This window comes from Aquarana catesbeiana, linkage group LG01 (genome assembly GCF_042186555.1).
Source record: "Aquarana catesbeiana isolate 2022-GZ linkage group LG01, ASM4218655v1, whole genome shotgun sequence".
Lineage (NCBI taxonomy): Eukaryota > Metazoa > Chordata > Amphibia > Anura > Ranidae > Aquarana > Aquarana catesbeiana.
Genome location: NC_133324.1, coordinates 347,225,001 through 347,252,149, shown reverse-complemented (window position 1 = coordinate 347,252,149; position 27,149 = coordinate 347,225,001). Strand labels below are relative to the sequence as shown.

Genomic DNA, 27,149 nt, shown 5'->3' with positions numbered 1-27,149 from the left:
GATTTTTTTTTGAATAAAGAAGCTTTTATCTACATTTTATGGGTGTGCAGCAGTCCAATCTTCTTTCTTTACATGCTTTATGTGGTTTTGTTTCTGCATAAAAATACTTGAGATCCTTAATGGAATTTAGAGTCACTGCAGAGCAATAGTATGTTCAAACATCTTAGTAAATTTACTACTGTGACATGTGTGCCTGTTTCAATGCACATTGCAGGCACAAAGTAATTACTGTGAGGATTCCTCACAGTAATTACTTTGTGCCTGCAATGTGCATTGAAACAGGCACACACGTCACAGTAGTAAATTTACTAAGATGTTTGAACATACTATTGCTCTGCAGTGACTCTAAATTCCATTAAGGATCTCAAGTATTTTTATGCAGAAACAAAACCACATAAAGCATGTAAAGAAAGAAGATTGGACTGCTGCACACCCATAAAATGTAGATAAAAGCTTCTTTATTCAAAAAAAAATCATCAATAAAAACAGGCACAAGGCATATTGGCAGGGGAAAAAAATGTTGACGCCTTTCACACGTTTAATACATGCTTTATCAAAATCATTGACACGGTTCACATGTTTACCGTTGACAGTTTTGACAAAGCACGTATTAAACGCGTGAAACACATTAACCTTTTTTTCCCCTGCCAATATGCCTTGTGGCTGTTTTTATTGATGATGTTTTGAATAAAGAAGCTTTTATTTGCATTATATGGGTGTGCAGCTGTCCAATCTTCATCATATGTACTCTGCAGCAATGACAGGGCATGCACCCCATGCATAGCTGGATTGCAGACACAATTATTGCCGGTTCTCCTGGAGCAGCAGGATTGTTTTTAAACATAAAGCATGTACTGATATCATTAAAAGCATATTGTACACAATGTGCTGGAGTAGACATGTGCACACTGAAATATTTCGTTTCAGAATTTCGTTTTCGTCCAAAAAATACATTTATTTAGTTACTCCTGAAATTCGTTTTTATTTATTTCGGTTTTCGTTAAAAAATTGCATTCGTCCGAAAATCCAAATTAAGGTCGAATCTGTCATTGAATGCTTATGGTGTCTGTCGAATGTTCAAAGAAGATTCGACGGAGCAGCTAAACTGTGCGACACCATATAGTTTACCTGCTCCGTCGAATCTTCTTAGAACTTTCAACAGACACCATAAGCCAAAGTACTGTGTACTTAGTTCTAGCTATTTTACTGCTCCTCCTCTTTGGTTACAATCAGCCAATAACATTCATCATCATCATTATTTTTATTTATCTTTTCTCCCCTACGTCGAATCTTTCCTCCCCTACGTCGAATCTTTCCTCCCCTACGTCGAATCTTTTCTCTCTACGTCAAATCTTTTCTCTCTATGTAGAATAATCTTGGACTAATAGAGCTAAGGTTAGGCACATTCGACCACAGGTTTGATGGACAGATTGTTATTGTCATCATCATGTCGAATCTCCTATCTATATTGAACTGTTGTAGCAACGAAAACGAAAATAAAGCATTTGTTTATGTCGGATCTTTCATTTTTCGGACTCTGCACTTTCGTTATCGTTTGTTAAAACGATAACGAAAATACCTGAAATTCGGACGAAAATGCATTCGGACGAAAACGAATGCACATGTCTAGTGAGGATACCTCTTCTTTCTTTCTTGTAGGGCCTTTACCAAACACTAGAGTTGAGCTTAACACCCTCCGGTTCGGTTTGCCCCACAACTCTCGAGCATCGCAAAAGTTTGGACCTGAACCGCAAATTAAAGTCTATGGGACCCGTAGTTGAAAAATCAAAAATGCCCATTTTGAAGTCTTATATACAAGTTATTGGCCATAAAAAGGGTATGGGGGTCCGGGTACTGCTCTGGGGGACATGTATCAATGCAAAATGCTTTTTTTTTTTTTAAAAAGTTCATTTTTACAGGAGCAGTGATTTTAAGGATGCTTAAAGTGAGACAATAAAAATGAAAAATTCCTTTAAATATAGTGCCTGGAGGGTCCCCTTAGTCTGCCTGTAAAGTGCAACATCTGTACCATGTATAGAACCTGCTACAGCAAAACTGACATTTATAAAGAAAAAACATTACATTTAAATTGCCGGAAATGCCATACCATTGCCAGCAATACAAAAATGTAAAATAAAACGGCTTAGGTCTTAGGTCCCTTCAGGTCTGGCATGGATTTTAAGGGGAACCCCATGCCAAGATTAAAAAAATAACTCATGGGGTCCCCCCAAAATCCATACCAGGCCCTTATCTGAGCATGCAGCCCAGCAGGTCAGGAAAGGGGGGGCAAGCAAGTACACCCCCTCCTGAACCATACTAGGCCACATGTTGGGGGCATGTGGCCTGGTATTGTTCTGGAGGAGGGTACTCGCTTGCCCCCCTTTCCTGTCCTGCCAGGCTGCATACTCAGATAAGGGTCTGGTATAGATTTTGTTGGGTACCCCACACTGTTTTTTTTAAAATTTGACATGGAGTTCCACTTAAAATCCATACCTTCTGGGTCTGGTATGGATTGGGGGGACCCCCACACCGTTTTTTTTATATTGCACTCAGCGCATCAGTGCCCTCACCCCCTGGAAGGCAACACTTGGGGTCTTTCAGGCCTGGGCTATGGTCTTTTTAAGATAAAGAGATAACTTTTGTTGGTAAGCATACAGGCTGGGTATGGGACAATGCAGAAGGGCCAACTGGGCACTCATGAAATAGGGTTTGAAGTAGGCCAAACCCATTAGACCAAAACCCTACCAATCTCAGGCAGGAACACCACATGTGCAACACATACCACTGTTCACAACAATTTCAAAAGCAGCTCTCACTACATCCAGGGGAGGCATGGGAAACCTATTTTTATCTTTTACTGGGCTCCAATTTCTAATTTGTTATTTTTAGCTGCAGTTACAATGTGGGAATTGTAGCAATTGGGTAATGCTGTGCCCACATTAACTTTTTTTTTGTTAATTACACAGTGGCACTCATGGCACTGGCCTTAAGTAAAGTGGATATGTGAAAGTCTTTTGGTCCTAACTAAAAACATTTCGGTAATAAATACTATGAGTTGCACATCATAAGTGGAATTTGAAAATGACTGTTATTTTGCGTTAACCAGAAAATGAAATGGTTTGTGTGACTGTTCACATGTCAATATGTGTAACAAGTCTCAATATAAATTAGGATAATATGTCCACTTTTAGCACACACAAATTACAGTTTAGATCCCAATTTTTTCTAATGTTGCAACAGATTATGTAAGCTGTTTTATTTTGCAATATACTTACGTTTATTTATTTTTGCATGAACATCTGGCATAGAGCAGGGCTGCTTCACCCCACAGATTATTTCCTTGATTCCCTCCCATTCTTTATCAGTAACCTTGTAACTGTGTTTGACCCTTTGATTGTCCCCAGTTTGAACAGTTGTGACTTTCTTCTTTGAATTTTCGCCATCCAACATTAAATATACCTGACTGGCATCTGAACTAGTGCCCAGAATTGAGCATGTTATTGTTGCATTGTCATTTAGAAAATCTTCTCTGGATGGTAATTCCACTTCCACAGTTGGTGTGACAAAGATTGGTTGGCATGCTGGGGACAGAGAGACATGTTTCAGGACAGGTTCACACTTCATATTAATTATGTACATCATATAAACAGATACAATGCCATAAAATAAAATATGTGAGCTGTATAAAGGTTCAGTGAAGAAACCTAGCATTGTAATGAAATTTTAGGCACATTCAGCCATAACTGGTTTGTGAAACTTAAAGAGGAACTTCATTCCAGCACTGTTTTGGTCCCATCCTCACTGTTTTGTGCTGCCATCTTAGGATATGCATGTGCAGATGTGCTGCAGGTCTCTGCCAAGTCTTTGGCACTTTACAGAGACCTGCAGTACATCTTCCCATGCATGGGGAAGTCCCCCACAGGCAAGCACATCGCTGGTATCTGGGTCCTTGATATCTGTATTGTCTGCATGCATGCAAGAGAATCCCCTGTGTGTGTGCAAATGTGCTGCAGGTCTTTTCTGACTCCTAAATACCTGCTGCACACTTGCACATGCATGGAAACCTGTGGCACACATGTATCCTTCAGTAAAACTGTAGAGGACATCCCAAGAGGTAGTGGGAGCTTTACATCATTCTTGCCTAGGCAAGGCTAAAAATGTTAAAAACCATACTAAAATTAGAAAACATTATCCAATTGTGGAAAGATGGGGGGAGGGGGGAGCCAGGAGCAAGGAAGCTGTTTTAATGAGTGTAGGCCCTTTTTAAGGGGCCTATTGACAGTGTCATTGGTTTTGGTAATATGCTAATTGGTTAATCCATGTATTGTGATGTAGGACATCTAAATTTTTATGACCTACAAATATTAATTTGTTATCCTTCTTTGTTATGATTATAAAAGCATATTGCACGCAAGGTGCCCCAATGGTAAACATTTGGATTTTGCCTATAGTTATACTGCTTGTCTACATCAGTTTGCAGAAATAGATAATTGCAAAACAGTTGAACACAACATGGGTCTTATTTACTAAAGGAATTTTTTGTAATTAGCAAAGCAAATATTCACTGAGGGTAGTAAATAAGATTAAGCTGTGCTTAATTAAATCAACCAATCATGTACTAGGAAAGTAAACATGCACTTGTCTAAGTGAGTGGCCTCTACTCTTTAACAAATCAACCCCAATGTCTCCAACAACATTCTATCTCCACACCTGGATAGCTTTAGTCAGCTATAAAGAGATGGTATGGACAACAACTACATCATTTCAAATTGGTACAGTGGGGAAAATAATTATTTGATCCCCTGCAGATTTTTGTAAGTTTGCCCAGAAAAATGCTGACTATGACCCTAAGAACTTCATCCCTACAGGCATACACAGAGCTGGAAACATTATGCTTTTGGGCTGTTTCTTTGCTAAAGATACAGGCCAACTTTGCCACATTGAGGGGCCAATGGACAGGGCCATGTTTTGTGAAATCTTGGATGAGAACCTTCTTCTCTCAGCCAGAACACTAAAGATGGGTCATGGATGGGTCTTCCAGCATGACAATGACCCAAACCATACCACCAAGGCAACTAAGGAGTGCATAAGAAGAAGCATATTAGCCTCCCTGGCGGTATTCCCGAGTGTGGCTCGGGGTTAAAATTCAGTACCATTAGCGGTAACCCCGAGCCACACTCGGGATCGCATTGCAGGATCCTGGGGCGGCTTTACTTACCTTGTCCCCGGGATCCTGCGATGTCACCCGCAGTGTCCGAGCGCTCCGTCCTCCTCTGAAGCCTCTCCGTGCCAGGCTCCGTTCCCTGCGTGCGGTGCGACGCACGGGGCGGAGCCTGGCGGCAAATTAAAAAAAAAGTAAAAATCATAACACATACAGTACTGTAATCTTACAGATTACAGTACTGTATGAAATGATTTCACATCCCTTTTGTCCCCAGTGCTTTGTCCCATGCCCTGTATGCAGTTTTATATTATATACACTGTTCTTTCTGCCTGGAAACTGGAGATTGTCCATAGCAACCAAAAAGTGTCCCTTTACGTCAAAAGTGGCTTTAGACCAGCTAGAAAACAGCAATAGTAAATTAGAACACTTGCAGAATTGAGCGATAGTGAATTGTGGGGAAATTTATTTTATTACTTTTTTTTTTTTTTAATTATTTATTTTTATTTATTATATTATAATTTATGTTTTTGTGTTTCAAACTTTATCATACCTGGGATATCTACTAGACTCTGGTTTGGACAGATTTAAGTGTGTTATTGTTAAGATTTACAGACCTACAATATAAAACGCCAAATTTCCATGCAAAATAATTGTACCGCTTTCAGCACCTAAAATCCGAAATAATCATACCGCCAGGGAGGTTAAGGTCATGGAGGGGCCTAGTCAGTCTCCAAACCTTAATCCTATAGACAATTTATGGAGGGAGCTGAAACTTCAAGTTACCTAGAGACAGCAAAGAAATCTTAAGGATTTAAAGAAGATCTGTAAAGAAGAGTGGACCAAAATCCCTCCTGAGATGTGCACAAACCTTTCACCAACTACAAGAAAGGTCTTACCTCTGTGTTTGCCAACAAGGGTTTCTTCACCAAGTACTAAGTCATGTTTTGCTTGGAGGTCCAATAATTTTTTTACTCACTGAACTGCAACTTAATTTATAGCATTTGTTTTATGTGTTTTTTTTTTGTATTTTTGGTTAATATTCTGTCTCTATCATTTAAAACACACCTATGATAAAAATTATAAACCCTTCATTTCTTTGTAAGTAGGCAAACTTAGAAAATCTGCAGGGGATCAAATAAGTATTTCTCCCACTGTACACAGAGTCTTTCATATAGCCATGTAAGCTAAAGGAAACAAAAAAACGGTATTGTTGTTTGTAAAAATCGAGTAAAGAGAACGGGACACTTTGCAACTGTCATAGCAGTTCTGCAGACCTATGAGTTCATGTGTCAAACACTTTAACAAATAATTCACACATGTCTTGCATATATATTTACCTGAACATTTGCTAATATTTTTTATGTAATTTTCTGTCATGAATTTTACTTGACATGTATATTCGTCCTCCTTGTTCCAGCTCTCCTTGCTGATATTCAGTGAGCCTCTTCCAAAGAAAAAACCACCATCACCCTTTAAAGGCTTGAAGCTATTATCAGTTTCAAAGGGACTTCCATTTTTAAGCCACTGGAGAGGCCCAACATGGCCTTTTAAATTTGATACGAGACACGCTACTGGCACAACATTGTCTTCAGGTTTAATACCACAAGAAGGAAGAAGGACTTCAATATTACTTTTTCCTTCATAAGTATTTTTGCAGTAGGAATCTGTAAAAAATAGATTTACATGCAAAGCAATATATTAAACAGTTAGTTGAAGTTATGGATTGGCATAAAGACTGGCACAAGTTTAAAAGCAGATCTAGGAGGAATAACAAAATGTTTCAACAAAAGAAGAAGAAAATCATCCACTTTGAATTTGTTTCCACTGGACCAAATTGCAGCACTATGTGTTACTGTCTCATTACAAAGTTCATTGTCTCATTGGAATCATATATAGCTCATTTTACTGCAAATTTACAAGCAAATTTAAACAAAAAACTGTCATAAGAAACAATGCTTACTACTACTGACCAACTTCTGAATGTTCTAGTTTTTTGGCTGCTATGCTGACCCTTTTACTTCAATATTGTCTTTTAGTATTTGTCTCATCAAAATAATTAAACCAAGAGTTATTACTCTTGATCATGAGTTATTATGCTTGTTTAAGGTAAGAGACTTAGAAAGTATTAACCCTGTCACCAATGGCAGCAAATGAACCCTAACCCACCCTGTAAAGGAAGATGATGTATTTTTATTTTCTTGTGAGTCATGTCCTAGAATTTAGCTGTGATGGTACATGTGTAGCATGTGACATGTGTATATGGATTGCAAAAAAATCAGTAAATGCAATGGCCAGCTTATGCGCATATTGGGGACAATATACCAATCTTCAGTATGTACATTTGATTATGGGGCAGAATTAAGGCAGTTCTCAGACACTATTGTGAATGGACGTGCAAACATACTCTGACCATCCCTGGGTATCTAGTCTAACCCATATAAAGGCTAATGCCAGCTTATTAGAAAAATCAACAGTGATTGGTCAGGTGAAAATTGCTAAATTCCCCAGTAGCTGTTAAAGAAGAGCTCGTGTCTACAAGTACATAAAAGCTTCTCAGTACAATTAAATGGGCCATATAATGAACGGTGAAATCCCTCCATTCACAAAGAATATTAACCACTTCAATACAGGGCACTTATACACCTTCCTGCCCAGACCAATTTTCAGCTTTCAGCGCTGTCGCACTTTGAATGACAATTGCGCGGTCATACTACACTGTACCCAAACTAAATTTTTATAATTTTGTTCCCATAAATAGAGCTTTCTTTTGGTGATATTTGATCACCTCTGGGATTTTTATTTTCTGCTAAATAAATTTAAAAAAAGACCGAAAGTTTTGAAAAAAAAAACATTTTTTTTTGTTTCTGTTACAAAACTTTGTAAATAAGTATGTTTTCTCCTTCACTGATGGGCACTGATGGGGCTGCACTGATGGGCACTGATAAGGTGGCACTGATGAGGTGGTACTGATGGGCACTGATGATGGGCACTAATATGTGGCACTGATAGACGGCATTGATAAGTGGCACTGATATGCAGCACTGATGGGTACACATAGGCGGCACTGATGGGCACTAATAGGTGGCACGGATGGGCACTGATAGATGGCACAGATGTGCACTGATAGGTGGCACAGATGGGCATGGATGGGCACTGATGTGCACTAATGGATGGTACTGATGGGCATCACTGATTGGCAGGCATCCATTGTGGGCACTGATTGGCAGGCATTGTGGGCACTGATTGGCAGGCATTGTGGGCACTGATTGGCATCCATTGTGGGTACTGATTGGCATCCATTGTGGGCACTGATTGTTATGAGTGCCATGGGTGGCATACCTGGTGGTGACTAGTGGTGGGCTTCCCTGGTGGTCCAGTGTGGGCATCCTTGGGGGGGTGATAATCAATCAGCACAGACCCCCCCTGTCAGAGCAGCAGACGATCGTCTCTCCTCTACTCGTGTCTGACAGACGCGAGTGAGGAAAAGCCGATCAACGGCTCTTCCTGTTCACATTATGATCAGCCGTGATTGGCCATGGCTGATCACGTGCTAAAGAGTCTCCGTTAGAGAATCTTTACCTAGATCGGTGTTGCGGTGTGTCAAACTGACACACCGCAACAATGATCGCCGTGATGCGCTCCCCCGGAGGCGCGCATCGGCTTGATATCCTGGCGACATCATATGAAGTCCGGTCAGGATATCACAACCACTTTGCCGCTGTCATTTTGCTATATGGCGGGCGGTAAGTTCTTAAAACACAACACTTTCACCCCTCAATTTACAAGATATAAAAATTGCCCACTGAGATGTGTGGATCAACCATTTGAACAGATTTGAAAGTGGTTGCATCACTGTGATGCAGTTCTATTTTGTATTAGTATACAGGGAAAAACTGACCTAGATGTCTGTGGCACTAGGCAGGATAATAAATATGTCATAAGAGGGTGAATTTGAAACTGTTAAAAAGGCTTAATATTGAAGATGCGTATATGTGTATATATGGAAATAATGTCTGATGATAGTAGAAAAGCATTTTTTGTTGTCCTTTGATGCTCAGTTCTCATTTTTGTTTGGAAATGAAACTTATTCTTCCTTCATTAGTCTGGGCTCCCTGTAGACTGCAAGGTACTGTTAAAAACTGATGTTCCTTTTGGCAGTATAGATAGAAAAGTAGATAGATAGATAGATAGATAGATAGATAGATAGATAGATAGATAGATAGATAGATAGAAGGATTAGCTGTTGAAAAACATTATGCGGTAACTTACTTGTGAGAATGACAGGCGTGTTGTTCTGAGAAGTGCAGGTGATACGATTTTTCTCCCAGTCACTAACAGTAATGCTCATGAAGATGGCACGGAGAGATGCTTTATCCGAGGATATAACTATAGAAATGTTTTTGTAAATATTTTCAGGCTTCATTTCTATCTTTTTTGAGGGGTAAGCATCTTTTAGAAGACAGCCAACAGTTACAAGTTGTGACGTGTCCAGCACACCACAGCATGGAAGTAAGGGTAGTAGTTTGCCAGGAGATGCATTAACTGCAAAAAATAAAAATGATTTCATCAGATGTTCAATGAAAGTAGAACCCAGTTCTAACATATGTTAAAGGATGAATCAAATAGAATAGCAATGTGGCTTAATGGCCAGTACGTCTGTCATGCAGGGTCCTTGGTTTAAATCCTTACCAGGACACTACCTGCATAGAGTTTGCATGTTCTCCCTGTGTTTGTGTGGGTTTCTTCCAGGTACTCTGGTTTCCTCCCACACTTCAAAGTTACACTGGGGGTTATTTACTAAAGGAAAATCCACTTTGCACTGAAAGTGCACTTGGAAGTGCAGTCGCTGTAGATCCGAGGGGGACATGCAAGGATAATAAAAAACAGCATTTTAGCTTGCACATGATTGGATGATAAAATCAGCAGAGCTTCCCCTCATTTCAGATCTACCCCTTAGATTTAGAGCGACTTTACTTCCAAGTGCACTTTCAGTGCAAAGTGGATTTGCCTTTCGTAAATAACCCCCGTTGCTTGGTTAATTGGCTCCTGTCTAAATTGGCCCTTGTATATATATATATGAATGTGAGTTAGGGACCTTAGACTGTAAGCTCCTTGAGAGCAGGGACTGATGTGACGGTACAATATATAAAAAATACTGTGTAAAATTATTGGTGCTGTATAAATAAATACCTGTAAAGAATAATAAAAGTTTTCAGTTTCAGATGAATTCCAGCAGGTTTGATCATCTATCAACTTGTTTAATCTGCTGGGAACCCAACTCCAAGATACCAGCTTGGTGCCCCCCACCTGATAAAAGGGAATTAGCAGTTATGGTTGGGCAACCTAACGTCTTGTGCCTAGTAGGCATTGCCCCATCTGTGTCCCTTACAGTTATGTTTTAAAATATTGGCAAAATAAAGCAACATATTTTGGTAACTGTATATATAAGATATGAAAATCCAGCACTCAAAAATTTATATATTTTTTTTTATTATTATTTCACATGTGAAAAAAATTTGCTAAATACCGCACTGTCCAAAGAAGGGGGGAGGGAAGCTGCCAGCACCGCAAATGACAATTGCAAAAAGTAAAATGGGAAAGTGATGGTGCAGCGCTAGTGACAATTTAAAATTTAAATGGGTAGTCTAAAGTGCATAGATGACCTAATGCACATTTGATATGCATACAATATCAAAATTAAAATAATTGTGAAGATATCAAACAGTATACATGTGCAATATTGAAATAATGATAACAGGTGATTAAACCGATGTATAACATGCATATAGAATGCAGTGATATCAGGTGATTAAACCAAAGTATACCATACATATAAATGCAGTGATGTCAGGTGATTAAACCAATATATACCATACACATAATATACAGTGAACAACTTATTATAAACGCAAAAGCAATAATAGAAAAAATGAATGAACAAAGAAAGAGTCCACCGAGTGAGAAAAAAGTGTTTGATGAAAATGGAAATGTCCAAAACATATGTATCTTGACGCCCCAAATGGTAATTATCAAGCCACCGCCAAATGTGCGTGAAAAAGGGGGGGATGGAGCACTGCCACCAATAACACTGAGACTTACCGTAAAAAGTGGATTCATTAGGACATACGCCCTATGAATCAAACAGACTTATCGGTGATTCTTTACCAAAGATAATAAGGCCCAGATGGATATAGGTGTTGGTAGAATTGGGTAAAAAAATCTTCTCACAAGGACCACCAGTCAACAAGAAAGGAGGATTTAGAAGAGGTAAAACAAACGCTTGTTAATTGATAAAATGACGCAATGGGAACAGCAGGCTCGTCTGACGCGTTTCATCCACAAAGATATCACCTGCCTTTATTCATATGTTTTCTCAACATTTACTTACATATTAATCTATCTAGGTGTGGCAGTGACAGGGTTGGAAAACATCACAACACACTACCAAAGGCACTTAAACAGTTGCAGCAACAGTTTAAAACAAACAGCCAGAGTTACAGGAATTGCTTCAAAAATTCTTATGCAACACTTGTGGGTATTGCAAATCCCTGTGACTCCTTACTGCCCACTGTTGCTACCTCCTTCTAGGTATAATTGTAGTAAAAGTAAATATAGATCAATATGAATTAAAACAGGTATCTCAAGACATCTAGCTATGAGTAGCCGACAGCATACAATCACAAAACAAGATCTAATAGTGATAATGCAAAAAAAAAAAAAAAAAAAGTATTTATATAGTGTCAGTTGGCTGACGTTATATTAAATGATTTTATCATTAGGCTATTCTGTTATATTGCTATGCTATTTGCAAATTGGGGCAGATGGATATGATAAAGATAGTGGAGTATGTAGCAGAACAAACACAGACTGTGTGGAATAAGAAAGACCTAGGAATGAACAATGTGATTTGAAGAGGAGAGAGAATAATCTCTCTTTCACTTACTGGTGGTAGGCTGATCTACAGAGTGGTCAGCAGCATGCAAAAATGTGATTAAGCTTTAAAGAAAAGCAGTATTAAATCCAAAAACCAACATTGATCATTTTGCAGCTTACCAATTCTTAGTTGTGATGGCTGAATTTGTTTTAAATTTTACGCTTTCTTTCCCTTATTTACTCCCGGTGATCTGGCCAGTAAGTCTGTTTTTTTTTTTCAACTGAACAAACTGTGCTGCGGATGTAGCAGTTAGAGGCTTGAGGCGAACAATTTACCACTGACAGGGATGCTTACAATGACCAGCTTTTATTTATTTATGTAAAACCTTTATGCCAAAATAAAAAAAAAGCTGTTACTGTAACTGCTTAACTAGTTCAACTCTTGGATATACTACATACAATCCAATCCAATGAGTGAACTGTTAATCACAAGCTGATGGCTGCTAATGCATATCTGCTTGTTCAGATGGCTCCTGGCTTGAAAGTGATGTGGCAGCTGTATAGCCGTCAATCACTTTCACAGAGAGGGCGGCAAAGTGCTCCCCCCCTGACTTAGGCGGTCCCCTTGGTTCCCAAGCTCTCCCACTCTTACCGGGAGCTCATGACCGCAACATTTCAGAATGGAGAGCGTTGTGAGAGCGAGGCATATCCATGCCTCAATCTCACATGTAACCAAAGAAACCGGAAGAAACAATGATTTTATAATTTCCGGTTTCAGATCCACCATTTCCTGCCTGGAACAGCCAGGGGACACATCTAACCAGGAAGATCTGCATGTGTATGTGTGTGTGCAGGACAGGGGAGACATTGGGGTTGATTACAAAATAGTTTTGAAAAATAAAATTATAATAAAATGTATTTAAAAAAAGAAATTGTTGTAACCCCTGTTGCCCCCACACATGTGCAAATGCAAACGCATGCCCAGGGTGCGCTCGCATATGTAAGCTGCGGTTGCTCCACATGCTTGACATATGGTCGCAAATGTCAGAGTGAGAGCAATATTTCTAGTACAAGAGCTCCTGATTAGCTCTAAACTGATGAGCTGTAAAGGCTTTGAAAATGTCACCTGGAGATTTTTGGGTACTGTCTTTTTTTAGGATACTACAGGCACACACTATTTTAAGACTTGGTATGTTTGGTATCTATTTACTTGTCACAAACTTGTCTTTTATATTTTACCACAAAATGGGTATTATATTGTGTGTTTTCAGGAAAATTCATTTTATTATATTTTTTCCTGAAAGTGTGCATTTAATAAAAAGTTATGCAAATATCATGCCACATAAAAATGTACAACTATCGTATTTTTTATTCTACAGGGCCTCTGCTATCAGAATATATATAATGTTCAGTGGGATTAAGTAACTTTATTGCAAAAAAAAAAAAAAAGATTGTTACATGTGTGCAAAAACAAAAAAATTAGCTCTAGAGCCAAACTGGCTAAAATGTTTTAGCTGGAGATTGGCTTTAATTTATTAGTGTATCTAAAGTATCTAAAGTATCTAACTGTACATCTAATATTTCCTTTCCCCCAGACTGACTAAGCTGCTTTTCAAAATAACAAAACAAAATTTCGGATGAAATTCTAATTCAAACAGCTTTCAAATCAAATTCAAATAATTTTCAAATCAAATTAGGAAGGAATAGAATATAAAAAACAATAGAATACGATAAAATAGAATAGAAAGATTATAACCATTTCCTAAAATTAGAATAGGATACATTCAAATTAGATTAGAATAGAAAAGAATAGAATAGAATAGAAAAAAAACCAATGGAATAAAATAGAATAAAATAGAAAGAATATGACCATCTTTTGAAATTCGAATATTATTATACAGGATTTATATAGCGCCAACCATTTGCGCAGAGCTTTACAACTATGGGGGCAGACAGTACAGTTACAATACAATTCAATACAGAGGGATCAGAGGGCCCTGCTCGTTTGAGCTTACAACTTAGAAGAGAGGGTCAAGTGGAACTAAAGATAATAACTGTGGGGGATGAACAGATGGAGAAAATGAAAATATAGTTGTTAGGTGTGGGTAGGATAAGCTTCTCTGAAAAGGAGGGTTTTCAGGGATCATCTAAAAGCTAATAGAGTAGGAGATAATTGGACAGGTTGGGGTAAGAAGTTCCATAGGATTAGAGAGGCTCTGAAAAAGTCCTGGAGGCAAACATGGGAGGAGGTGATGATGGAGCTAGAGAGCAGGAGGTCTTGAGAAGAACGAAGAGAACGATTAGGTTGGTATTTTGTGACTAAGCTAGTGATGTAGCTGGGGGTTAAATTGTGGATGGCTTTGTAAGTAGTTGTTAATATTTTGAATTTAATTTGTTGGGTGAGCGGAAGCCAGTGGAGGGATTGACAGAGAGGAGTAGCAGACACTGAGCGATTGGTAAGGTGAATGAGTCTGGCAGCAGCATTCATGATGGATTGAAGGGGGGATAGGCCAATGAGATGGGGGTAAGCCAATGAGAAGGGAGTTGCAGTAGTCGAGGCGAGAGATCACCAGTGAGTGAATTAAGAGCTTTGTTGTGTCATTGGTTAGAAAGGGGCGTATTTTGGAGATGTTGCGGAGGTTGAGGCGGCAAGACTTGGACAGTGATTGGACGTGGAGCTTAAAGGAGAGTTCAGAGTCCAGGACTACACCTAGGACCTTGGAATGTGGGGATCGGCTTATAGTTGTGCCATCGATTTTGACAGAGAAATCAGGGGAAGAGGCATATGGGGGAGGAAAAATTATAAGTTTGGTTTTGGATATATTAAGTTTGAGGAAGTGGTGTGACATCCAGAATGATATATCTGATAGTAAATTAGTGATACATGAAGACAATAAATTAAGTAATAGAATAACAGACTGATATATCTGATAGTAAATTAGTGATACATGAGGACAATAAATGAAGTAATAGAATAAATTTGAATTGAATAGAAAAAAATAGAATAGAATAGAATAGAAAATAAAATTATAGAAAAGAATAGAATAGGCAAACATTTTGAATTTCAAATAGAATAAATTAAATTTGAATAGAAAAGAATAGAATAGAAAATAATTAAATAGAATAGAAAATAATGGAATATACAGTTAAAGAATAGATAAAACAATAGAATAAAATGGAATAGAAAAAACATAACCATCTTTAAAAATTCGAATTACGTATAAAATAAATACGATTTTGAATGGAATTCAATTCCAACTTTAATTCCAATTCGATTTTGTCTCGTTTATTAGAATTTGAATCGATTCAAATTTTCGGAATTCAAAACGATTCAAATTCAAATAAAGGAGACAAGTTCTGAAAATGAATTAAACCAATTTAACAAATTGAATTTCTGTAAATAACGAATCGAAACAAATTGAAACAAAACAAATTTTTTCGTACTGCACATGTCTGTTCTGTGGCTCCTTTATCCAGAGCGAAGGCTCTGTAAAACACGAGGTGTGTTACTGGCCAGATAACCAGGAGGAAAAAAGAAAAAAGCCTAAAAAAAGAAAACTAGTGACTTCTAACCATTAGTAATCTGCAATATACTACAGTTTTTGTTTTAGTTTAAAACTGATGTAGCCTCCCTGGCGGTTTTCCCGAGTGTGGCTCGGGGTTAAAAATCAGGACCATTAGCGGTAACCCCGAGCCACACTCGGGATTACATCGCAGGATCCTGGTGTGGCTTTACTTACCTTGTCCCCGGGATCCTGCGATGTCCCCTGCAGTGTCCGTGGGCTCTGTCCTCGTCCGAAGCCTCTCCTTGCCAGGCTCCGTTCCCTGCAAGCGGTGCGACGCACGGGGGCGGAGCCTGGCGGCAAATTCAAAAAAATGTCAAAATCATAACACATACAGTACTGTAATCTTACAGATTACAGTACTGTATGAAATGATTTCACATCCCTTTTGTCCCCAGTGCTTTGGCCCATGCCCTGCATGCAGTTTTATATGATATATACTGTTCTTTCTGCCTGGAAACTGGAGATTGTCCATAGCAACCAAAAAGTGTCCCTTTTTGTCAAAAGTGGCTTTAGACCATCTAGAAAACAGCGATAGTAAATTAGAACACTTGCAGAATTGAGCGATAGTGAATCGTGGGGAAATTTATTTTATTACTATTTATTTTTATTTTTTTTAATTATTTATTTTTATTTATTATATTATAATTTATGTTTTTGTGTTTCAAACTTTATCATACCCGGGATATCTACTAGACTCTTGTTTGGACAGATTTAAGTGTGTTATTGTTAAGAATTACAGACCTACAATATAAAACGCCAAATTTCCATGCAAAATAATTGTACCGCTTTCAGCACCTAAAATCTGAAATAATCATACTGCCAGGGAGGTTAAGCTTGATGTGCATTCCAGCAAGTCTGCTGGTTGTGTATCTTGCAGGTTGGGGTTGTGCAGAAGCACTTCAGAAAGACACTGTTTAGACCAGCTGATGTTAGTATACAATGTTTTGATCAGAATGAATTGTCAAGTGTGGTTATGGGAAGGAGACAGTGTTGCCCACCTGCCCATAGATTTACAGGCAGCCTGTAATTTTCAGCCCATTTTCGGGCTGTCCGTAAATGCCCGTTATGGGCAGCGGCGCCCTTTAAAAAAATGGCTGATGGCCGACCATGCAAATGCACATGCGCCATTCCGAAGCCTGCTGGGCTTGGGAAATCTTGTACACGCTTGGCCAGGCAGCGCATGTTTAGTAACGTAATGGCGTCACCTGGCGCTATTTTTGAATGGAAACCACGCCACATGTTCTTGGAGGTGCCAGCGGCCCACTCACCAGATCAGAGGAGGAGCCGAGGAGGGGTGAGGACAGTGACTCTGTGTGTGATTGTGAGGGGATAATATAAAGGCAGAGGAGGACATTACTGGCAGGGAGGGGGTGAAGCCGTGAAGGGGACAGAGGAGGACACTGATGTGCTGCCCTGTGGAGAGGTGAAAGGGGCACAGGAGGAGGACACTGATGGGAAGAAGTGAGGACTACCATGTCTGCGCAGCTTCTGACCACCTCCTGTATCATGTCCACACCCTCTGTATCATTTCTGAAGCCTCTGTCCACCTCCTGTATCATGTCTGTAGCCTCTGTCCACCTCCTGTATCATGTCCGCAGCCTCTGTCCACCTCCTGTATAATGTCCGCAGCCTCTGTCCACCTCCTGTATCATGTCCGCAGCCTCTGTCCACCTCCTGTATCATGTCAGCAGCCTCTGTCCACCTCCTGTATAAAGTTTGCAGCCTCTGTCCACTTCCTATATCATGTCCACAGCCTCTGTTCACTTCCTGTATCATGTCCGCAGCCTCTGTCCACTTCCTGTATCACGTCTGAAGCCTCTGTCCACTTCCTGTATCATGTCTGAAGCCTCTGTCCACTTCCTGTATCATGTCCGCAGCCTCTAATCATCTTTTGTATCATGCCCACAGTCTCTGACCATCTCTTGTCTTTTATCATGTCTGCAGTCTCTGAGGGGGGAGTCTGGAGAGGAGTCAAGAGTGGGAGTACTTCCAGTTGGGCGTAATGGGAGAAGTTAGATGTGTGTGGACTGTGAAGGGAAGACTATGGGATAAAACCAGAGCCGCTGCACCTAAGAGGAGGTCAGTGACAGTGCCACAAAGCCAGTCGGGGTTGCTGATGTAAGGGGGAGTCAATACAATAATGGAAGGGGGCAATGATATAAAAGTTCCCCCCTATGTTAGTAACCACCCCCCTTACCTTAGTGCATTCACTCTGCGGAAGGTGGTCTCTAGTCACCAGTGTGCCCCCCACACCAGAGTTCCTGGCATTCCCCTTTACATCAGAATCTGCAGGAGTCCCCCTTACAGTGCAAGGGCAATGCTGCAGACCCTGATGTAAGTGGGAACTCTGATGTAAAGGGAACACAGTGGACTCTGATATAAGGTGGTCTCTGGTCACCAGAGCCCCCCCTTACATCAGAGTTCCCCCTTATGATCTGCAGCGTACCCCTTTACATATTAGTTCCCTTTCACTGTAAGGGGGAATGCTGAAGACTCTGCTGTAAGGGGGAACTCTGTGCTGGCTGGCCTATGGGTCATCATCAGTTGTTACCTGGCACAGAAAGAGACTAATAGGGATAGTTAAGGAATTTTCAGGAGCACCTGCAGCTTTTTCAGGAGACCTCTGTGCAAGTGTCTGTACCACCTCAGGGTCTTCCAGTTTATTTCCACAACACCTTTTAACTTTTCGATTAACATTTGTGTTCTTGATTTTTTTAATTATCTGCTGCTGAGTCTGTTTGTGTAGTGCGTACATTTGTTTCTGCAAGCTTTCCTTAAAATGTAGAGTTTTTGTCACACCAATATGATTATCTTTTCTATAATTTATGGCAAATGTGATTACATCATGATCACTATTACCCAAGTTTTCTCTAATAAGCATGTCTGTAATACGCTCTGTGTTGTTTGAAATTAGTAGATCAAGCAGAGCATTTTTACTTGTTGGGGCTTCCACTATCTGTTCCATGAAATTGTCCATGTGCAAAATGTTTAAGAAATGGCAAGCCTTTGTTGACTGTGCAGTTCCATTTTCCCTATCAATATCAGAATAATTAAAATTGGCCATAATAATAACATTACCATGCTACCAAGCTATTTCATTTTGTGAAATAAGTTGAGATTAGCCCTCATCCTTTATGTAAGGGGCCCTATAAAATATTTCCACAAGTGATTTACTACTTGCTGCAGTCTTATGGAGCTCTAGCAATAATGTCTCTGTACCTTCAAAGTTCTCATAAGTGATATGATCTCTTAAACTCACTTTCAGATTGATGACATACAGTATCTCACAAAAGTAAGTACACCCCTCACATTTTTGTAAATATTTTATTATATCTTTTCATGTGACAACACTGAAGAGATTACACTTTGCTACAATGTAAAGTAGTGAGTGTACAGCTTGTATAACAGTGTAAATTTGCTGTCCCCTCAAAATAATTCAACACACAGCCATTAATGTCTAAACCGCTGGCAACAAAAGTTAGTACACCCCTAAGTGAAATGTCCAAATTGAGCCCAATTAGCCATTTTTCCTCCCCAGTGTCACATGACTCATTAGTGTTACAAGGTCTCAGGTGTAAATGGGGAGCAGGTGTGTTAAATTTGGTGTTATCACTTTTACTCTCTCATACTGGTCACTGGAAGTTTAACATGGCACCTCATGGCAAAGAACTCTCTGAGGATCTGAAAAAAAGAATTGTTGCTCTACATAAAGATGGTCTAGGCTATAAGAAGATTGTCAGGACCCTGAAACTGAGCTGCAGCACGGTGGCCAAGACCATACAGTGGTTTAACAAGACAGGTTCCACTCAGAACAGGTCTCGCCATGGTCGACCAAGCAAGTTGAGTGCACACGCTCAGCACCATATTCAGAGGTTGTCTTTGGGAAATAGACATATGAGTGCTGCCAGCATTGCTGCAAAGGTTGAAGGGGTGGGGGGTCAGCCTGTCAGTGCACAGACCATACACCTCACACTGCATCAAATTGGTCTGTATGGCTGTCGTCCCAGAAAGAAGCCTCTTCTAAATATCATGCACAAGAAAGCCCGCAAACAGTTTGCTGAAGACAAGCAAACTAAGGACATGGATTACTAGAACCATATCCTGTGGTCTGATGAGACCAAGATAAACTTATTTGGTTCAGATGGTGTCAAGCGTGTGTGGCGGCAACCAGGTGTGGAGTACAAAGACAAGTGTGTCTTGCCTACAGTCAAGCATAGTGGTGGGAGTGTCATGGTCTGGAGCTGCATGAGTGCTGCCGGAACTGGGGAGCTACAGTTCATTGAGGGAACCATAAATGCCTACATGTAATGTGACATACAGATGCAGAGCATGATCCCCTGCCTTTGGAGACTGGGCCGCAGGGTAGTATTCCAACATGATAACAAACCCAAACACACTTCCAAGACGACCACTGCCTTGCCAAAGAAGCTGAGGGTAAAGGTGATGGACTGGCCAAGCATGTCTCCAGACCTAAACCCTATTGAGCATCTGTGGGGCATCCTCAAACAGAAGGTGGAGGAGTGCAAGATCTCTAACATCCACCAGCTCTGTGATGTCATCATGGAGGAGTGGAAGAAGACTCTAGTGGCAACCCGTGAAGCTCTGGTGAACTCCATGCCCAAGAGGGTTAAGGCAGTGCTGGAAAATAATGGTGGCCACAAAAAATATTTACACTTTGGGCCCAATTTGGAAATTTTCACTTAGCGGTGTATTCACTTTTATTGCCAGCAGTTTAGACATTAATGGCTGTGTGTTGAGTTATTTTCAGGAGGCAGCAAATTTACACTGTTATATAAGCTGTAGACTCACTACTTTACATTGTAGCAAAGTGTCATTTCTTCAGTGTTGTCATTTCTTTCATGTTGTTCAGTCACATGAAAAGATATAATAAAATATTTACAAAAATGTGAGGGGTGTACTCACTTTTTTGAGATACTGTACATACCCCTCCACCTCTTCTATCAATTCTGTCCCTCAAAAATGGTATGTTTTCCCAGGAATTTGCAGCAGCCCAGTCATGTAAGCTGTCCAATCAATTTTTTAGTATTCCCGCAAAGAAGTTCTAGCTCATCTGTTTTGTTTTCCAGGCCTTTGTGAACAAACCTTTTAATTTTGTATTAGAATATAATTTTCTATTATTACTTTTTTTGAGAACTTGATTCCACTAATCTTTTTTATTTGACTTAAGTGATGCAATTTCCCTGCCATCTAGTTTGAGCTCCATTCCCTCCACAATTCCACTCCCTCTCTAAATCCCACTCCCTCGTAGACCATTGCTCTTCATATGGCATATTCTTATCTGATCCCTCCCCCCAAGATTCTAGTTTAAAAACGACTCCAGCCTTCTAACTATTTTCCCCCCAATAGAGCTGCACACTGCTCATTTAGTAGCAGTCTGTCCCTACAGTAGAGCTAGTAACTGACCAAAGAAGTCAGCCCAGTTCACCAGGAACCGAAAACACCATTTTCTCAGTCACTTGTTCAACTCTCTAAGCTCCCATTGCCTTTCTGGTGTGGCTTGTGGAACAGGTCACATTTTATTTTCCTTGTCATTTGTATCAAAGTTTATCATGACAGCTGGGTCTTCTGCAGCACCACCTAACAATCTGTCAACCCTATCCACAATGTGGTAAACCTGACCACTAGTAAAAAGCAAATAGTTTATCGATCATAGTCTTTGTGACATATTTCCCTGTCTGCCCTTCCTAATAATGGAGTCCCCTATGACTATTATCTGCTTCTCTTTTCCTACACATCTGTTCTCATCCTTACTGGAGCAGTCATTCCCCAGCCCTGGATGCTAGAGGAGGTAGTCAGCTCCAGCGATGCTACTCCTGGACTGATATTTCCAATAACATGCAACTGGGCATATTTATTGTGATGTATCAACTTAGAACTAGCCTCTCTAACTCATCTTCTAACTTTAACCCAGTTACCTACCTCTGCCAGTTACCTACCTCTGACCCCCATCTGCCTAATTTATCCACCCTCCCCTATATTGGCCCTAGCCAGCACCTAATGGGTGAGGCCCAAACTCCTCTCTAAGTTGTTATAAATCACAACAAAACATCATACATATTGAACCTAAAATATATTAATACAATATCAAGATCCAATCACCCTGCATAGCAGCTATCGATTGTAAATATGAATTCAAACTAGCAAAGCAACAAAGCAACAACTTGATGGGATATAATAATTAACAAAAAATTAGTATTTTATCTGTGCCTAAATCTAGGTCTTCTCATAAGTCCACTCAAATGTCAAACCTCACCCAAAAAAAAAAAAAAAAGAGGGAGAGGAAAAAACAAATATTAATCCCTTCTATCACCAATGGCCCCAAGCATCCCTTATGCAGAAACACCCATGATTAATGACCCCCATCGGCATTAGATGCCGTGTACGGTTTGTCCAGCCACTTTGCCCAGACTTTATCGTACCTACTAGGGCAGCCCCTATTAATATAGGTGTCTCTATACAATGGGAGATTATTATTTACCAATTGTTTCCAGTATAGAAGTGTAGGAGAGCAAGGTTTCTTCCAATGCATAGCAATAGCTTTTCTTGCATAAAATAATGTGGTGTTAGCAAACACTCGCTCAGACACTCTTGGAACAATAGCCTCTACCAGACCCAGCAAGCAAACAGACATTGAGACCAGTAAAGGAGCAGAAGCATGGCCGGATTAACATAGGGGCTATTGGAGCTGCAGCTCCAGGCCCCTTACCTTAAGATATGCCCATTTGCCAAAAAAAAAAAAAAAAAAATTCACCAAAAAAAAAAAAAAAAACGATCGAGCTTGGGTCTCCTAGGACCTATGGTTCTGGAGATACAGGACTCCTTGTGCAGCCTGTCAGAAGCTGGCACACTCTGTTTGCAGACAGAGGTTGGGCTCACAGTGCCTTAATTACCTAAAAACAATATATAATAATTATTTGTATCTTACTTACTTATGTTAATTAACCCTTTACCACCCAGGCCAATTCTGACACTTCTCTCCTACATGTAAAAATCATAATTTTTTTGCTAGAAAATTATTGAGAACCCCCAAACATTATATATATATATGTTTTAGCAGACACCCTAGGGAATAAAATGGTGGTCATTGCAACTTTTTATGTCGCACTGTATTTACACAGCAATTTTTCGAACTTGCTTTTTTTTGGAAAGAAACTGTTTCATGAATTTAAAAAAACACTAAAGTTAGCACAAATTTTTTGTACACTATGAAAGATGATATTACGCCAAGTAAATAGATACTTAACATGTCACGCTTTAAAATTGCGCACACTTGTGGAATGGCGCCAAACTTCAGTACTTAAAAATCTCCATAGGCAACGCTTTCAAATTTTTTTACAGGTTACAAGTTTAGAGTTACAGAAGAGGTCTAGTGCTAGAATTATTGCTCTCGCTCCAACAATCACGGCGTATGTAACCTGTGTGTATCTGGCTCCGATTCTAGCCAGTGCCTCACCAGACACTCACCTCACCGCACGTCCTTGACCCAAATCTTAAAAATACATTTGGACAGTGCTGTATGAATGCCGTAGCTGTGATGCTTTACTTCACAGCTGCAACTTTTTTTATTTTAATTTTTTTAGCTGCAGCATCTTTAACTCAGCCTGCAGAGTTTGATAGGCAGCACCGCCTGTCAACCTCGACTATTGATTTCAATGGGGCCACTCTGCAACTGCAAGCCAAATTCGCTTGCAGTAGCAGCATAGTCAGCACTCCTCTGCTGTACATATCGCCCACTGTCATACCCTCCACACTCCTCTGCTGTACATACTGCTCACTGTCATAATCTCCACACTTCTCTCCTGTGCATAGTGGCCATATTCATACACTTCTCTACTGTACATAGTGCCAGCTGTCATACCCCTCCACACTCCTCTCCTGTGCATACTGCCCACTCTCATACCGTCCACACTCCTCTCCTGTACATACCGTCCACTGTCATATCCACCACACTCCTCTCCTGTACATACCACCCACTGTCATACCCTCCACACTCCTTTCCTGTACATACTGCCCCCATCATACCCTCCACACTCCTCTCCTGTACATACTGACAACTATCTTTCTCTCTACACTCCTCTTCTGTAAATACTACCCCCATAATACCTTCCACACTTCTCTCCTGTACATACTGCCCACTGTTATACCCTCCATACTCCTCTCCTGTACATAGTGCCCACTGTTATACCCTCCACATTCCTCTCCCTTTTCCTCACCTGCACATACTTCCCACTTTTATACCATTCATACTCCTCTCCTATGCCTCTTACCCACAAAAACAGTTCTTTAAAATTATATAGAATATCCTTAATGTTACCAGCTCTAGAATGGGCACACTTTTGTTAGTTCAACTACAGGAAATCTTCTCAGTCCTCATATTTGTTCTGCCCATTATTAGTACTCATTTCATTTTGTGATTACTATTGTGATGTATAAAGGGAACACATGGGATCTGAGCTACTCTAAATATACCACTGGTAAAAAAGTGTCCCTGAAAATATTTTTGAAATGTTGGCAACTATGCACTTGCGCACTGCCCAAGGGCCACCGGGTCAGTAGGGGGCTCCATGAGAGGCTTCTGGGATCCTGTGATATTAAAGCGGTAGTAGACTTTGCTAACATTACTACTTTTTAGAGGCCCTGAGGTAGGTTATGTCATAATGCACTAGTATGCACAGCATATTAGCACATTAGGGTACACTTTTCTGTCAGACTGAGCCCTCCAGCTCTGCGCTGTGATCAATCCGGCGGGTCCCGGGCATTTCCATCTTGCATTTCCACCCGTCTTCCTACGGCTTCTGTGCCTTCGGTCACTTGCCTTGGCCGGGTTGCTTTGATGTCACTCCCACGCATGCTCATGCGCATCCTCTCTCATCCCCCCTCTCTCTCTCATCCTCCCTCCCTTACCCCCCCCTCTCATCTTCTTTCTCTCTCTCTCATCCTCCCTCCCTTACCCCTCACCCCCTTCTCATCTCCTTTCTCTATCTCTCTCTCATCCTCCCTCTCTCCATTTATTTTCATTTGATATAACAAAAAATTGTTTGCATATTTTTTTTTATAAAAAGCCCCACCAAAATCCTCAGCACCAGGCCCATGTTGTTCTTAATCTGGCCCTGAGCAGAAGTAATAGTATTCAATAAACCCACCACTTCCCCCCCCAGAAAATAGCTATATATGGGCAAGTCCAAAAAAATGTGTGTGAAATCCCCCTGAGATGCTCCGCACCGCCAGAACTTGGAAGAGCACGCAGGATTAATCTTTTGAAGTCTATAAGGTGTAATATATGTACCAATTTAAACTGAATCGTGCGGTCTCTCAAGGATACCAGAGATTGCAGAGCGAAATCCCACACACCCCTCCAATCCTCCATATCCAAATCTGGTATATCTCGCATCCACCTAGCTCTGAGACCTTCTAATGGCGAAATAGAGAATAAAGTAAGATGAGAGTACAGTCTCGAGGTGGTCTTATCCAGGCACTCAACCCTGAGTACTGATTCTAAAGAGGATTGTATAATCCTTAGACTGTCCTGTGGAAAATGTGCATGAAAAATATGGAGAAGCTGGAAATATCTAAATAAATAAGAACTAGGTAAGATTCTCCAAATTGTTAAAGTGTCTGTAAAGTCACATCTAGTAAATCTTTTTAACCTCTCTGTTTTTGATCCATATTAAGTGCAGTGTGTGTCTTTTTTAAATTACATGTCTAAGCACCTTTCTGCACAGCTCTGCTGTGCGGTCACATGGTTTCCCTCTGCTCGCCTTCCCGATCCAAGTGAGTGCAGTGGGAGGGGCTTAGATTCTCTTCAACAGAAAGTATGGGAGGAACAGCTACAGTGGAATAGGAACTCAATGAATGCAGGAGGGGAGGGGCTGGGCAGGGTAAAGATCGGCTTCACACCACAGACTATGGAAATGACAGGGAGGGGGAGAGAGTGAGATGCAGGCATTCTGAAGACAGCAGGATGACAGGGAGACATAAACTGACCATGCTATCATGGATCAGCAGCCATTATTAGTGTGGTCAGTTTACACAAGGGAGCACAGGAACAGGCAGGATCAACCAGGTATTGTACAATATGGAAACAAACAAATGACACTGCAAAGGCACTATGCTCTATATCATGCCTAAAAAGGGACATGAGAATGTTTTTTTCTTGTTTTTTATTGGGGGGGGGGGTTGCAACCACTCTAATACTTCGCAGTGTTGTCAATCACATTATGAATCTGGGAAGACCTGATTACTGCTAGCTCTATGGGGATAGTTTACAATTTAAACACTGCTACAATTGGCAATGTTTTATGTTTTAACCCTGTTTCATGATCTCCTGGGGAGTTCTATGTCTTTGTTTTAACTATGCTGTTATTGTGACAATATACTTTACAGAGAGAGCCTCATACAGTCCTCTCACCAGTAGCAGCTGGTGGGTTTTTCTTTTTGGGGGCGGCAAACAACCACCCCACCGGGCGCCCAGTGGCACAGCACTACCACCCCCCCACCCCAGGCGGCCGGCAGTTACCCGATCTAGGTGACGGGCTGTGGTGTCCTCCACCACGATCCGCCCGCCGTGCGGGCTGCGGGGTGTGGGCAGCGGCTCCGGTGTCCGCTCCTCCAGCAGCTTCCTCCACAATGTGTCTCCTCTCTTCCACCTAAGCGCTAGGCATCCAATAGGATTGCCTGACACTTTGGCCAATTTGGGAAACAGGTCTTACGACCTGCCTCCTGATTGGTGGGGAGGAGCATTGCATGTCATACGCACCACACTTCTGTGCAGATCACATGCAATGTCTGTACGATGCAAACTCAGCCATACAGATTGTATGGCTGAATTTGCATCACATTCAGACCAAAATCATGCAGGACCCTTTTTTTTGTTCACAATAGCATCTAACCACATGGGTGTTCACACCCATGCAATCCTATTCCTGTCCAAATTGACAGTTCGCACTTCGATATGCAAACTGATCTGTGGTTGTCATTAACTTTAATTTGACATTCCCAGTGCTTCTCATAGGGCAATGTGAGCTGCCTGCGAGTCAGGTGTGATGCGGGAACCCGCACTGGATTTGCAAGGTTTCCCGCATCGCACCAGTGTGAACCCAGCCTTAAAGCTTCAGGAGCTATTCACTCTTTTGCTTTCAATGAGGCTGTCGCCCAACCTAATCACCAGCAACCCCCACTGGGTCTCCAGTAATTCCCAATGACCTCATTCACAAGTGGGAATGGGCCAATTCATCTTCAGGCAGCAGAAAATCTCAGCTGCAGGTAATTGGTTTTTAAATGTAAGCGCACGCTTTTTTGTAAGACTGTTTTGTTAACAACAATTTTTTATATCCGAAAAGAGAACAGTATATGCCAAGTATAAGAAACAATGGTTTAACAAAGCAGTATACATTTAAGCAATACAAGTTTTACAGGGTATGTGAATGTCCAAAGACTTCAAAACCCAATACATTTGGTACTGTGGACTGAGAGAACAAAGATGGAGGTAATGAGTTAAGTTAGCAAAGGCCCGGGTCTTAGATTAA

General features: G+C 40.6%; 1 protein-coding gene and 2 gene segments (V, D, J or C); all 3 read right to left on the bottom strand.

Annotated features, from left to right (window-relative positions):
* Nucleotides 1–27,149, bottom strand: part of LOC141145436 (immunoglobulin heavy constant gamma 2A-like) — a 233,597-nt gene that overhangs the window by 36,150 nt on the left and 170,298 nt on the right. Inside the window, 3 exon segments of the C gene segment in view lie at nucleotides 3,276–3,581; nucleotides 6,502–6,828; nucleotides 9,434–9,706. Of these exon segments, the coding sequence occupies nucleotides 3,276–3,581; nucleotides 6,502–6,828; nucleotides 9,434–9,587 (787 nt within the window).
* Nucleotides 1–27,149, bottom strand: part of LOC141145464 (Ig gamma chain C region-like) — a 258,076-nt gene that overhangs the window by 185,662 nt on the left and 45,265 nt on the right.
* LOC141118318 (uncharacterized) overlaps nucleotides 1–27,149 on the bottom strand; it is a 711,411-nt gene that overhangs the window by 639,462 nt on the left and 44,800 nt on the right. The gene's annotated exons all lie outside the window — the stretch shown is intronic.